Source organism: Enhydra lutris, unplaced genomic scaffold (genome assembly GCF_002288905.1).
Source record: "Enhydra lutris kenyoni isolate GAN:26980312 unplaced genomic scaffold, ASM228890v2 scaffoldscaffold70, whole genome shotgun sequence".
NCBI lineage: Eukaryota > Metazoa > Chordata > Mammalia > Carnivora > Mustelidae > Enhydra > Enhydra lutris.
This window is the reverse complement of record NW_019154154.1, coordinates 3183548-3199271: the sequence shown is the minus strand read 5'-3', so window position 1 is coordinate 3199271 and position 15724 is coordinate 3183548. Positions and strand designations below refer to the sequence as shown.

The 15724-nt window shown below is 37.3% G+C and overlaps 1 protein-coding gene across 2 annotated transcripts in view; it reads right to left on the bottom strand.

Moving 5' to 3' along the window:
- Nucleotides 1–13739, bottom strand: part of LOC111159857 (caspase activity and apoptosis inhibitor 1) — a 46325-nt gene extending 32586 nt beyond the window's left edge. For both annotated transcript variants that reach the window (XM_022522507.1, XM_022522508.1), the window contains exons 1-4: nt 13346–13739; nt 8637–8837; nt 7587–7671; nt 6034–6109 (exon numbers count right to left, since the gene is read on the bottom strand). In XM_022522507.1, coding sequence (XP_022378215.1) covers nt 6034–6109; nt 7587–7671; nt 8637–8837; nt 13346–13651 — 668 coding nt within the window. In that variant the 5' untranslated portion in view covers nt 13652–13739. The remainder of the gene's footprint in view (nt 1–6033; nt 6110–7586; nt 7672–8636; nt 8838–13345) is intronic.
- Between the last annotated feature and the right edge of the window lie 1985 nt (nt 13740–15724).

Genomic DNA, 15724 nt, shown 5'->3' with positions numbered 1-15724 from the left:
CTAGTCTGCGGTATTTTGTTATGGCAGCCCCTTAACACACAAAGTCTTCTGCAAATAGGGAGTTTTACTTTTTCCTTCTAATCTGTGTGACTTTTATTTCTTTTTCATGCTTTGTTAAACCTGCTGATACTTCCACTACCTTGCTAAATAGGAGTGATGAGAGAAGGTATTTTTGCTTGGTCCTATTTTAGAAAGAAACCATGTAAAGATTTTCATATTTAAGTATGCCATTATTTGTATGCATTTTTAAAAAAAAAATTTATTTGTTTGTTTATTTATTTACCAGAGAGAGAGAGAGAGCACAAGCAGGGAGAGTGGCAGGAAGAGGTAGAGAGAGAAGCAGACTCCCCGCTGATGATCCCAGGATCCAGGGATCATGACCTAAGCCAAAGACAGTGGCTTAACTAAATGAGCCACCCAGGCGCCTCTTGTGTGCATTTGTTTTTAGGTTTATTTTATTGTTCTTTTTTTCTAACTTCTTGAATTGAATACTCAGTTAACTTATTTTAATTATTTACAGAATAGTTATACTGAAGGCTAAAAGTTTCCTCTGAGTATTACGTTAGCTATATCCCATAGAGCTGGTTCATTTTTTAATGTTAGTTTTTAGACAGTTTATAATTCCTATTTAACCTCAAAGTTGTTGGGTTTTAGAATACATAGACAGTGAGGTTCCATTGGCTTTTTGTTCATTTTACTTTACTGCTCTAAAATCAGGACAACAGTTCTTTAAGAACTTTATTAAACATTTTATGACCAAACTTACTATTTTTGTGGATATTCCACAGGAGATAAGTTCTGTTTTCAGAATACAGAATATGGTCTACACCAATCAATTCATTTAGGTCTTCAATATCTTTACTTACCTTTCATCTAGATAATTTATCATGAGATAGATGAGAGAGATAAAATTAAGTTCCTACGGGACGCCTGGGTGGCTCAGCTTGTTAAGTGGCTGCCTTCTGCTAGGGTCCTGAGATCGAGTCCCACATCTGGCTCCTGGCTCAGCAGAGAACTTGCTTCTCCCTCCCACTCTGCCTGCTGCTCTCCCTGCTTGTACTCTCCCTATTAAATGAATAAATAAAACCTTAAAAAAAAAATTAAGTTCCTACTACTCACACACTTCTTATTTCACATTATGATTCCCATAGTTTTTGCCTTATAAAAGCAATACAGAGGAAATACACAAATATACAGCACATGTAAGGCATATATTCCTGTTAGATCACCTTTGTGGATGTCACAGTATTAAAAATTGCCTTTAACTGTCTTGCATAAATCTTTTTGCCTTGAATTCAACCTTCACTAATATTAGGCTTATTATACCTTGCTTGCAAGTATTTCTTACAGATCTTTTGTTTGGTTACGACTACTTAAGAGAAATAATACCCAAAATTAAAAAAAAATTTTCATACAAATACATCCTTTTTTTTTTAATGGTTTCTGGGTTTTTAGTCTTATTTAAGAACTTCACCAACTACCACAATAGATTACACAATTAAAGTACGCTTTCTATTTTTTTCAGACGATTTTCCTGTTTTTTAGTAAAATGTTATGGTTTTCTTTGTAAGTTTCCTGTTAAAGGTATTTGAAAGCCTATCATATTTTTATAACTAGTATTAACAGAATTTTTTTCTTTAGTTCCCAGTCACTGGGCTGAAGAAAGCTGGTAAAGCATTACTTCTCTGAGTCTGTGAGGATGTTTCCTCAAGATATTAGCATTTGAATTGAACCAGGTAAAGCATTTAGCCCTGCGTGGGGCTACAGCTAATCCCTTGAGGGCTGGAATAAAAAAAGGCAGAAGGGCAGGGTACCTGGGTGCCTCATTTGATTAAGGGGCCAATTCCTGGTTTTAGCTAGGTCCTGATCTCAGGGTCGTGGGATCTAGCCCCACTTTGGGCTCTGTGCTCAGTGCAGAGCCTGTTTGTCCCTCCCGTTCTGGTTACTCCCTGCGCTCGCTCTCTCACTCTCAAGTTAAAAAAGAAAAAAGAAAAATCTGAAAAAAGAAAGAAGGCAAAAGTGCAAATTAACTCTTTCCACTTGCGTTCAGAAATCCATCTGCCCTGGAAGAGGGGCGCTCCCGGTGTCTGACCTTTTGGAGTTAGACTAGGACTTACACCACATTCGCTGGCCTTCAGAGTAGACAGTGTTTTGCCACTGGCTTTCCTGGCTCTCCAGCTTACAGACAAAAGATCAACAGATCATGGTGTTGGGTCCCCCAAAATTGGGTACCCCAATAATGGGTCCGTGATTAAAGGAGTGAGACTGATACAAAGCAAAGGTCAAGCAAAGCTTTATTTCGCGCCAAGCATCAAGAATCAGACCAACCGTCAAACGGACCCATCAAGGCAGCCCCTACAGAGAGGACGACCCCTCCCTGCTTTCCAGACTAACTTTTATAGAGCAAAGACCATGTGGTTTGGGCCTGGCCACGCACAGGTGGCCAATGAGATTGTAAGATACACAGGAAACTCCACAGTGATGCTAGGTGACCAAATGAATTACAATTTACCCTAGTAGACACTTGAAATAGCCTATCACCTAGTTCAGAATTGGTGCCCAAAAGGCGCCCAAAGGGCGGGGCCCATACTCCTTGGTAGCTAGGAGACAGTATGCGCCCCCACTGATTGAATACCTCCACCTGGCCTGACCCACCCTTGATTTTGGACTTTGTTACCTGGGACTGGTTTCCGGGACTCGTTTTTAAGTCCCCTAGGGGAAAGGGAGCAGGGACAGTTTAAGGGTTAAACAATAAAGTTATTGTTTAATCTCAAAGGAAGCCTCTGGCTAAAATAAAAATATAAAATAGGTTCTTACAATGGGACTTCTTGTCATCCATAAGCACATGACCCAATTCCTATAACAAATCTCTTTTATGTATCTACAATCCTACTGCTTCGGTCTCTCTGGAAAACCCTAATACATTCCCTTTACAGATCTTCCTGCTATAAGAGAGAATAGTTGTTGGTTTTCTTATGCTTATATACTGCTCCATCTTATCAAATTCTAGTCTTTTTAAGAAAAAAAAAAAAAAACCTAGAATCTCTCAGCTATTCTAGGTCTATAATCTTATAAACTGGAAAGAGAAACATGTTTACTTCTTCTTTTCCAAAGTTTATCATATCAAAGTTAATTCCTCTCCGTCAGCCATCTTTCTTTTGGTCTAACTATACTTGTTACCACCAATATGAAAATGTTTAAAATAAATGGCCATAACACACTTCCTATCTAGTCCCTCATTTTAATTCACTAAGTGGGTAGTTAAGTTTGGTCAAATGTCCTCACCTTATCTGAGTAGTTTTCTCCAGTACCTTTTTCTCTTAAGATTTTATTTATTTATTTGACAGAGAGAGAGAGGGAACACAAGCAGGGGGAATGTGAGAGGGAGAAGCAGGTTTCCCACTAAGAAGGGAGCCCAAGAGGGGTTCAACCCCAGGGTGTGAGTGGAGAGGGAGGGAGGCGCATATCATGACCTGAGGGGAAGGCAGCTGCTTAAGGACTGAGATTTAAGGTGCCCCTCCAGTACCTTTTTTACCTATAGCTTATATTAGAAATGACTGCTGAATATTAACAAAGGCCTTTTTAGTATCTACTTATCTGAGAATATAATTTTTTTTCTTTAATTTGCCGATATGAATTATGCTAATAGACTTTCTAATTTCCTGTAAATTCCTGGAATAAATTCTACTTGGTCAGTGGCGTAACTACTCACATGATACACTGCTGGATTCTACATGCTAATATGTACTTATAATTTTCACATCTACATTCACAAGTGAGAATGTCTATAATCCCATATGCTTTTTTGTCACTGTTTATGAGATTTGGGGTATTAAAGCTATGTAGAAGTCATAAAGTAAAAAAAGTAAATTTCATCTTTTCCTACGGCCCAGAATAATTTAAATAACAAAGGTGTAATGTGTTTGAAAGTAACAACAGCTGGTATTAATGAATATTTTATTAGCTGTAAACACATTACATGCATTGACTCACATTAAGTAACAATTCAGCTGTGAATCCACCCTGTCTTGGTCTTTCTTTCAATAGCAACTCACCTTTCCAATTTCTTCTACATTAATCTCCAAGTTTTCTACTTTTGCAGAAAGTCAATTTGGTTTATTTGTATTTTGAAAAAACAACAACAACAAAAAACATCCATTTGTTAGTTTCAAGTTTGTTTATACAATGCTGCATGTGGATTTATATACCAACTTTCATCCTAATACCTCCTTTCTTCCTAATCTCAATTCTAATTGTTCTCCACTTACCTCCTTAATCAGACCCAAAAGGACTTTCTCTATGATCTGGACTTTACACAGACCCAAGTTTATGGACTTATTCATTTCTCTTTCTTTAGTTTTAATGTTTACATTCCTTGTTTCATTTTTCTAACTTTCTTCTGGTTTCCTTGTTATTTTTTAAATTCCTTTAAAATGTGCACTAAGTTTCTGGGCCAGTCAATAAGTTTATTATTTCTTATAGCAAAACCTTCCCTTTAAACACAGCTTTGTGATGCTAACAATCAACTGAAATACATGAACTCTAATTGAATCCTGGATCAGAATCAGTTTGTTAATTAAAATAAACACACTCTAAAATTTTTTTTTTTTTTTTAGTAATTGGGAAAATTTTGTATGGGCAATATATTAGGTGACGTTATTGAACTACTGTTTATTTTCTTAAAAGTGATGTTGTACTACCACTACGCAGTAGACTATCATTTTTGGGAAATGCATACTGAACTGTTTAGGCATAAATGTTATGACCTCTGCGTTTTTAAATGATTTATGGGCTAAACTATGTCTCCTCAAAAATTCATAGGTTGAAGCCCAACCACAGTATCTCAGAATACCACTATTTTGGAGATAGGACCTTTAAAGAGGTAATTAAGTTAAAATGAGGCCATTATGGTAGACTTTGGCATCTGACTGGTATCCTTATAAAAAGAGATTAGATTACAGGAAGAGACATCAGGGGCACACCCACATAAGGGCAGCCAAGTAGGCAGCAACAAGGGGCACCTGGGTGGCTCAGTCAGTTAAGCATCCAACTCTTGGTTTCAGTTCAGGTCATGATCTCAGGTCATGATCTCAGGTCCATGGACTGAGCCCCACATCCTTCCTATCAGGCTCTCTGCTCATTGGGGAGTCTGCCTGAGAATCCTCTAGGTCTGCCCTCACCCCCCACCCTGACCCCTGCCCCCTCAAAAAAATAAAACTTAAAAAAAGAAGCAGCAACAAGGTAGCCATCTGCAAGTCAAGAAGAGAGGCCTCAGAGGAAACCAAACTTGCCAGTACCTTGATCTTGAACTTCCAGCCTCCAGAACCATGAGAAAATCAACTTCTGTTCTTTAAATAAGTCAACCAGTCTATGGTATTTTGCTATGGCAACCCCAGAAAGCTAATGCAAACAGCTCTGGGAGAAAAATGATAAATACAAAGAGAGAAAGCAAAAATAGCAAAAGCTTAATGTTGCTTATTTCATTCTACGATTCTTTCAATTTTTATGTAAATTTAAAACTTTCCAAAATAAAAAGGTTTATATTAGCATCCCAAAACTCTGGGCATTTTTTTATCATCACAATAGTCAAATTTTATGTACCTATATAAAATGAACCACCTTACTATCTCATTTGTGAAATGAGACAATTATCAATCTGACATTAATAGATACTAGAAGAATTTCAAGTGTTCTAAACCACTAATATAATACCTGGTAGAGTAAGTACTTAATAATGAGTATCACTAGTAGTAAATTCAAATTCCAAATGGGAGATGTGATTCTGCTTCAGGTTGGCATCACTGTTGTCATACATGTAGGAGTAGTAGTTTACGAAAATCACCTTAATCCTGAAAGCAATTAACTGTACTCTCATATATTCCAAAAGGACCAATCATTACAAGTAAACAAATCAATTCTGTTAAATCATTTTATATAAATACAACACAGAAAAACAATCACATTCTTGGGGTAAGAAATCATGGAAGGAACAACAAAGAAAACCTGAAATGGAAATGAAAGTTTTTAACTTACTGACTGACTAAATCAGATCCCATCTTAGCGCCATCATCTGCTTCCTCTTCCATATCAGAGTCCACACCATTGTCACCTTATAAATAAAATAAACTATTGAAAGCAGGCTTATAAAATGTCAGAACAATTTAATAACTACACAAATTGCCATCTATAATAAAGTGACGCAGATTCAAGAACTTAATAGTTGTTGAAAGATGACATTTTTAATTGCTTATATTTAAAATGAGTTCTTTCAGGGTGCCTGGGTGGCTCCGTTCTTAAGTGTCTGCCTTCAGCTCAGGTCATGGTTCCAGGGTCCTGGGATCAAGCTCCACATCGGGCTCCCTACTCAGTGGGGACCATGCTTCTCCCTCTCCCACTCCCCCTGCTTGTGTTCCCTCATTTGCTGTGTCTCTCTCTGTGAAATAAATAAAATCTTAAAAAAAAAAAAAAAAATTGGTTCTTTCAATGCCTTATTAGGTATTTCTCACTGCCTTCCTGTTATCTATGTCATAAATATATACATACACACACACACACAAAAAATGTGTGTATATATGTACTTATGGGCTACAACCAAATGTGTACAATTATTAGCAAAGTTATAAATTCCATTAAACCATTTTATTTTTTTTTAAAGATTTTAAGTAATTTCTACACCCATGTGGGGCTCAAATTCACAGCCCTGAGATCAAGAGTCATGCTCTACCAAGTGAACCAGCCAAGCGTGCACATTAAAACATTTTGCATTTAAAAAAGATATATCTGGAAATCTAAAATCTCCCATTTTTTTTGCTTCTTCTCTTGTAATGCTAATGCTATAATCCTTGTACAGTTCCAAAAGAAAAAAAAAAGTCTGAAAATCTAAAATTCTGGGGTGCCTCAGTGGCTCAGATGGTTAAGCGTCTGCCTTTGGCTCAGGTCATGATCTCCAGGTCCTAGGATCAAGTCCCACATCAGGGTCCTGACTCAGCAGGGAGTATGCTTCTCCCTCTCCCTCCACCTCTCCCCCTGCTCATGCTTTCTCTCTGCCTCTTATCAAATGAATAAAAAAACACAATTTAAAAAAAGAAAATCTAAAATTCTACAGGTAGTAGCATCACAAAGAAGAGTTATACTTTAGGCAGAGATAAATGTAGGCAAATTGCAAAAATTCTTCCAACTCCACAGCCAGGTCTTATTAGAGCAAAAGCAGTATGCAATGGGCAATTACAAGCAATAGTAATGTAAAGCAGAAAATAGAAAATTATTTTTAGAAAAGCCATCTCAATAATTAATGCTTTTTTACAGCATTTGGGTAAAATTTTTTATTTCATTTTTATTGTATACAAACTTATGCTCTTACCTTTGATTATATTTAGCTTGAGAAAATGAAATACACATCAAAAAGTCTATTCTTGAAATGTTATTCTGCTAAGTAAGCTTTATTTCACAGCACAAAGAGAAGGAAAATTACTCAATGACTACCCAGTAATGAAATTAATAATCAAGAAAACAAAGAGTAACTTAGGACTTATGCTAGATATATGTTAAACAGTAAGTTACCAGAGTTTAGAAATATATATTCTTACCCTCAAGAATCTTCAAGATTTTTTTTTCAGATAGGAGCTCTAACTGTTCTTGGCAGAGTTTTTTAATTTCTTCTATTGAACAGTTCTAAAGAAAATGACATTAAAAAAATACACTCATGTAATATAGTGCCAAAGTAAACTAGAAAACAGCAATCCTAAAAAAAGTCTGGTTAGCAAACTCTTAAAATAAGACAAATTAAAAGCCACATAAACCTTTCCATGAGATGGTATCTGAAAAACTGTCAATAACATGTAATTGTTGTAATTTATAGACATTTGATGAGAATAAAGTATCATATTTATTACGAAAGAACTAAAGAGAAGTGAGGTGCCCAGAGATATTCTTAACAGCAGCCTATTTGTTAGGTAATTCCTCTAAAGATTTAAATACTCAAGTGCTGGCTTTATACATCTTAGATCTTCCACACCCTATTTCCATTAGAATACCATAAATAAATAAATGCAAACATTTGTGAATTTAGTGAAATGTAAGCTTCTACCAACCAATACTGTATTGGTTACATAGCAGAATATTATTTCTTAAGACACCAGAGTCATTATATCTCTAATTTTGTTATTAAAATGCCCTGCATTTAATAGAATTATTTCTAAAAGGCTAATAAGTTCCTTACCTAAACACAGTATACTGCTCCATTTTTTCTTGGCAAACTTAAATACATAGGGCTTTTATACTCTCTAAGATCCCATTTTTTAATCTTTTGAAGTAGCTTGAGTTGAAAACTTCCCATTATGATTTACATGAAGTAAAATGATTACTATAAAAAAGATGTTTGTAGGGGCACCTGGGTGGCTCAGTGGGTTAAAGCCTCTGCCTTCAGCTCTGGTCGTGATCTCAGGGTCCTGGGATCAAGCCCCACATAGGGCTCTCTGCTCAGCAGGGAGCCTGCTTCCCCCCTCTCTCTGCCTGCCTCTCTGCCTGTTTGTGATCTCTGTCTGTCAAATAAATAAATAAATAATCATTTAAAAAATAAAAGGTGTTTGTATATCTCTATATATGTGTATAATCCAATAATATATGTAATGAAGTACCTTTAACACATCAGGAAGCATCTTCTGTAACTTTTTCTCACCTATGATACAGAAACACTGCTGAAGCATTTCTTTTTTGTCTGATATATAGAAACTAACTGGCTTTAACGATACAGTCAAGTCCAGTCCACCTTCTTCAAGGTCACTGTGCTCTGCCAAGAATAATTCTTTTTCCAAAGTTGGCAAAAGGTATTTGGTATCCTAAAATTAAAAGAGACAAAGAACCATTAAATAAAGGAGTGTGTATATGATGTCACACATTTACATTTAGTAATTACTACATTAAACATTTCCAAATTCTTTGTTTGCATAAATAAAGCCAGTAAAAAGTATATTTAATTGTTCAGTATTTTTTGATCTTACTGTCCCTACTACAATTAATCCGGTCAACTGATACAAAGTGAAGAGATGATCTCAGGACACGCAAGTGAAAATATACTAAATATTAAAAAAAAAAAAAAAAAAAGGAAATATACTCAGTATTGAGTGACTGTCTACAATTTTAGACTGCTGAACTATTAGGGTAATCCTCTAGCATGTCACTCAACCCAAAACTTTATGCATGCATTGTTTGCTTCTGAAATTCATAAAAAATAGGATGGCAGCAAAAATGCTGAAAACCACAATTAAGAAATATTACTTCTTTCTAGGAGCTACACACATTGTTAATACTGCTGTGTAATTTAATCATATTCAAAGTAGCCAAGTCATTTAAGACATTTCTGTCAATTTGACCTCTTATCTCCCAAATATATCCAGTCTCTCTAAAGCTACTGCTATAATCCTGGTCCAAGGTGCCATCATCTTTTGCCTAGATTACCTCAACAGCTACTTAATTGGATGTCTTGCATCTAATCTGAGGTCTCTCCAATCTATTTTGCATACTGTTCCTAGAATAGATTCTATAAAATATACATATACCCATCCTCTTTATTTATAACTTCTCGATGACTCTGCACTGATCTTAGGGTAATAAAGCCTATCAAAGCCAACATGTTCATTGCTTGTGCTACAAACACAACAACCTTCTTTGAATTACTCAAATATAACCTGTTCTTCCTTCACCTCATTCAGGCAGGGCTTATGTATGTATCACTCTGCCTAAAACGGCCTTTCCTCCCCACATCCCCCTAGCACTATAATCCTAAAATTAACAAATTCAGATATCAATTCAAAAGTCATCTCTTCAAGAAAAATCTTCCCTGACTATATAGTTGAAGCAGGTTTCTTTATTATATTTTCTAATAGAGTTGTTTTAAAAGTGGCTTAAAAACACACCAATTTTAAAGAATACTATGACAATTAGGCTGAAAAAGTAAAGGTTAGATCTCATTTTAATGTTTCACAAAGTAAGTAGTGAGGATATAGAGAAACTGGACATCTCACACACTGCTATTAGGAATAGAAAGTGGTACAGCTGCTTTGAAAAAAGTTTGACAGCTCCTTAAAAAGTTATATGCCCCAGGAATTCCATTCCTAGATATGCATCCAAGAGAAATGTAACCACACACCTGCACAAAAACCTGTACACAAATATTCATAGCGTTATTCATAATAGCTAAAAGATGGCAACAATCCAAATGTTCATCAAGTGACAAATGGAAAAACCAATTGTGGTATAGCCATACATTGAAATATTATTCCATTCATATAAAATGTCCTGAGCAGGGAAATCCATAAATCTACACAGACAAGAAGTAGTGACTGCCAAAGGAGTGAGTACTGCAGATGATAAATGAAAGGTACACACTGGGTTTCTTTTGGGGGTGATGGAAATAAAACTAACAATAGTGATTGTTGAACAACTCCATTAATATGCTCAAAACCAGTGAACTGTATATTTGAAACAAGTGAATTGTATGGTATATGAATTACAACTCTACAAAGCTGTTACCAAAAACAGCATCAATAATAAGAGGAAACACAATATACACCAGATGTAATGGCACTCTCAGAATTCTGAGATGCTGGGGAGCCGGTGGCTCAGTGGGTTAAGCCTCTGCCTTCGGCTCAGGTCATGATCTTAGGGTCCTGGGATTGAGCCCCACATTGGGCTCTCTGCTCAGCGGGGAGCCTGCTTTCCCCCCCTCTCTCTGCCTGCTGCTCTGCCTACTTGGAATCTCTCTCTCTCTGTCAAACAAGTAAATTAAATCTTTAAAAAAAAGAATTTTGAGTTGTTATCTATACGCCTAATACAACAACGTCTTTTTTTCTTCACAAATTAGAACTAGGGTTTAGTTCTGCATGAAAATACTAATATTATTTATTAATTTTAAAAAATTTAAAAACCCTACCAGACCCACTGAGCGATAAACTCCAATAGTCCAGTTCTAATAAATCTTTAGGAAAAAGATGAAAACTATTCTGGAACACATCCCCAAAATGCAAAACTTTCCAAATCAATCCATAATCTTGATACCAAAACCAGACAGGATAACTACAAAAATAAAAACTGTAAGCTGATTTAATTTAGGAACATAGACACAAAGTAAGAATACTGAATTCCAGCTGAGTACAGTAACCAAACCAATAAACCAAACAGGGTCTATCCCAAGACTGCAAAACAGTTCAACATGAGTTAATTTACTAAGTTATTAAAAATTACATTTTCAGATCAAAGGAGGAAAATTATGTGATCATCTCAACAGAATGCCATAAAAGCATCTGATAAAACTCTACAACCCTCAGTGAACTAGGAATTGAAGAAAATGTCCTTAACTTGATCAAAAGAATCTTTCATGATCTTTGACAAATGTACTTTTGGATGGAACATTAGAAGTGTTCCCAATTAAAAAAACAAATGAGAAAAAAAATGCCTATCACTGCCTCTGTTCAACACTACACTAAAAGTCTTCATTAATGTGGGGTGCCTAGGTGGCTCAGTGGGTTAAGCCGCTGCCTTCGGCTCAGGTCATGATCTCAGGGTCCTGGGATCGAGCCCCGCATCGGGCTCTCTGCTCTCTCGGGGAGCCTGCTTCCTCCTCTCTTTCTGCCTGCCTCTCTGCCTGCTTGTGATCTCTCTGTCAAATTAATAAATAAAATCTTTAAAAAAAAAATAAAAAAATAAAAAAATAAAAGTCTTCATTAATGTAAAAGTACAAAAAACAAGAAGTATTAGCAATGAAAAAAAGAGACAAAATCCCGTTTGTACAAATTTCTGAGCCAAATTTTAAACTAGTAATTAATAATGTGGCTAAATACAAGAAAATACATAAAAATAAATGGTTTTCTAAAAAAAAAAAAAATAAATGGTTTTCCATGCTTCCACAGCTCCCAATTTAAAGGTGTAATCTTTAAAAATACTAGAAGAAAACAAAAACTAGTTTTAGGATAGGTTGGGAGTATGGAAAGATCTTTCTAATCATACACAATCCAGAAGGCAAAGGATAATAGTATTAATCTTGACCACAGAGAAATTAAAAACTTCAGTACACCATAGACAAAGTTACGTAACATTTGCAATATACCTTACACAGAGGGTAAGAACACAGACCTTAAATAGATCAGAACTTACTAGTAAAAAGCTCAAAATAACCAAAAAGAAAAATGGCCAGAGAATATATTTATGCAACTTACATGCGGAGGAATCAAATGGCAAATAAAAACATTAAAATGTTCAATCTCACTATTAATCAGGAATATATAAATCAAAACAAATGAAATATTAATTTCACCCATTAAGCTGACAAATTTTTCAAAAATGGATATAGTGAGTATTTGCAGAAATTGGTATTCTTTTGCAATGTTTAGACTATACATCAGTAAAATCTGTTTTGGAAAGTATTTGGTGGTACCTACCAAATCTTTTTAAATGCATAAACTCTGACCCAGCAATTTCACTTCTAAGATTCTATCCTAAAGTATTTGTTGCCAATATATACGTGCAAGGGTTCGTTTTCACATTATCTCTGTAACAGCAAGAAAACTAAAAATCTAAATATTCATCAATAAAGATAAAATGGAATATACTGCAGTCACTAAAAAATAAGACAATTATCTAATTCAATGGGGGTAATATCACAATAAAGCTTATATGTAAGACCTAAAATACACAAACTTAACAAGAGTTAATGAAGAGGCTGCCTAGCAAATAAAGGGGAGGCTTGAACAGAGACTCTCATGCTTTCTCTTTTATTTCTGTGTTGTATAACTTTTATGTATTCACGCTTTCGTTATAATATAAGCAAACAGCTTTTTTTTAAATGGTGGTATTTTGGTAGATCGACTGAGTGTAAAAAACATGGCTTTTGTATCAGATATTGGTTTCAAAATGTAGGTGTTACTAACAAACTGTGACCGTGGGTAAACTTCATTAATTTCTCTGAACCTCAATTTTCTCATCCTGTAAGGCGGAGTTAATCATAATCTACTAAAAGGTGAAGATAAAGAAAGAAGTAAACGGTGGCTCTCAAGGGCACTGAAGCCTAGCTCCCGACCCATACTTTTCAGGTCGACTGCTACTGGAGTGGAAGGGGCCAAAAGTTATATGAGCTAGATGATCAGCAAACCCAGAAAGTTTAAGTTAAAGGCATGGGAGTGTGCGGTTCACCGGTACTCAGGCACATGAACCTCAAGGAGGGGTGGAACCCTGGGATCGTAACGCTAAGTGAGCTACAATAAGAGCCCACCCGTCACCAAATTCCGCTCCCCGCCCGTCTTCCTCGGAGAACGCAGCTGCTCCGAGAGCCCCGAGAAGGGCGCGCACGCACCTGCTGCAGCGACCCGGAGACGCTGGAGGATGAGTCAGTGCTCCTCCGCTTCCGGCGCTCGCTGCGCTCCACGCTGCTCCCGCCCCAGCAGCTACCTCCACTCCCACCGCCAGTGACACTACCACTGAAGCTGGTGTTCCCACAGCAGGTGACGCTCCCGCAGCCGCTGGTACTCCCACAGCCGCTGGTGCTTCCACTGCCGCTACTGGCCAGGGCGGGCACCAAGTCCGGCGCCGGAAGCGCCGGCGCCGCGTCCTGACCGCTTCGTTTGCGCCGCTTCTCCCGGGAAGACTTTTTCCCCGTCATGATCCCCCCGCTGCAACCATCGGGCGAAAGCCCGCCGTCTCTGAAGATACCTAAAGCCCGCTGTGGCGGCGACTATGGGCGGCGAGCACCGGCGTCGCAGCTTGTGCGTCACTTCCGGCCTCGTCGCAGAGGCCGGGAGGGGTTCCTGGGGGGCGTGCCTGGCAGCAACTGCGCTTCCCAGCGAGAAGTGGAGGTTGGCTTGAATTTGCTGGAGGACTAACAGGTTGTCTTGAGCGTTAAGGTTTCTGTATCTTTCTGCAAAGGACGGAAGGTGGAGCTTTACCGTAGCACTTTGGCTTATTGATACCTCTTTTCAGATTTTGTCTGAATACACATACACAGTAAGGTATGGTGTAGTTTTTGTTTTGTCTTCCAGTGTTTATTCGTGACACTAAAGTGTTGTAACAATAAGAAGAACTGGGGGAAAATCTCATTAACATCATCACCGGGGCACATTTTTTGAAGTGTATTTTAGGGAATTACACAGAAGTCGGGTTTTGTGCTTCCTTGTTTTTCCCCATTAACACTAGTTTTTAGGCATGTTTCCATTTCACTTCTAAAGACATTTGGCTCTAGTATTTCACCATATTCTTTCTCAATTTATTTAATACTTGAATGCTGGCATTAGGCTGTTGCCAAACTGTTACATTTCACAATAATGCAGCTATGAACAGCTTTAAAAAAATTATTCTTTTCCTTATGGCATTTTGTCCACCCGAAACAAATTTATGAGCTCTTTTTCTTTTTTCCTAAGATTTCACTTATTTCTTTGAGAAAGTGAGTGAGCGAGCACACGAGCAGGGGTAGAGTAAGAGGGAGAAGCTCCCCGACACAGGGGTTCATATCAGGACCCTGCCTGAGCCAGGGGCAGATGCTTAACTGAATCATCCAGGTGCACTGCACATTATTTTTCTCGTCCTAGTTAACCAGATTTCTTTGAAGAAAGATGAAGCTAATATAAAATGTCACTCGTACACTGAAACCTTAAAATTTTTTTCTAGTGTATGATAATAGAGTTTTAACTTGTTTTAATTTGATTTTAATTCAAGTATAATTAATGTACAGTGTCATATTAGTTTCAGCTGAATAATGTAATGACTCATCAATCTCCACATCTCCTACCTATCTCAGCCGTTCAACAACTATTTAATAAATGTGTAAAACAAACCAGATGCATGGGTAATTATAGCCCTGTGAAAACCTCTGTTTCTACCCTCTGGCTCCACCCTTAGTATTGCCTTCGAAGGTAAATGCTGAGACTGAGCATATTATGCTCTTGGATGTTTTGTATTGGCCTCATTAAGTATTACACCTGAAAGGACTGAAAGTATTATGTTCATAGACAGAATAAGCACAAAAAATTAATAACATATAATGTTTATAACCTTGTTATGGGGTGAATTGTGCCCCCCCCCAATTTATATATTAAAGTCCTAACCCCAAATATGCCTATACTTGGAGATAGGGCCTTTAAGAACATAATTAAAGTTAAATGAAGTTGTGAGGGTTGGGGCTCTAATTAGGTAAAACTGGTGTCCTTGAAGAGATACTAAAGATCTCTTTCTCCCTGTCCCTGGTCTCCTTCCACCCTTCCCTCCTTTCCTTCAGCCCCACCCTCCCTCCGCGCAAGCACACAGAGGAAAGGTTAGTGTGAAAAGGGAACTGAACCAGCTGTCTACAAACTAGAAAGAGAGATCTCATCAGAGATCAACGTTGACTGCACCTTGATCTTAGGACTCCCGGTCTCAAGAACTGTGAGAAAATACATTTCTGCAGCGTAAGCCACCCAGTCTGTGGCATTTTGTTATGGCAGCTTGTGATGACTGATATAAACCTAAGATGGTATGTATTAGCCTGGATAAAACTAGTTGCATATTAATTACTGGGTGCCAATTTTTCTCTTATAAAATCAGTTGAGAAGTTTCTTGGTTTCTACCTCATTCTATAGCAACCTGACCAATAGTTCTGATATTTCTTTGGCTGGAACAGAAGCCAGGGAACTGTCAACTAGATAGCTGAAGAAGTTACCCATTTGGCAGAAGAATCCCAGTCTTTGTCCACTCTTCCATATTC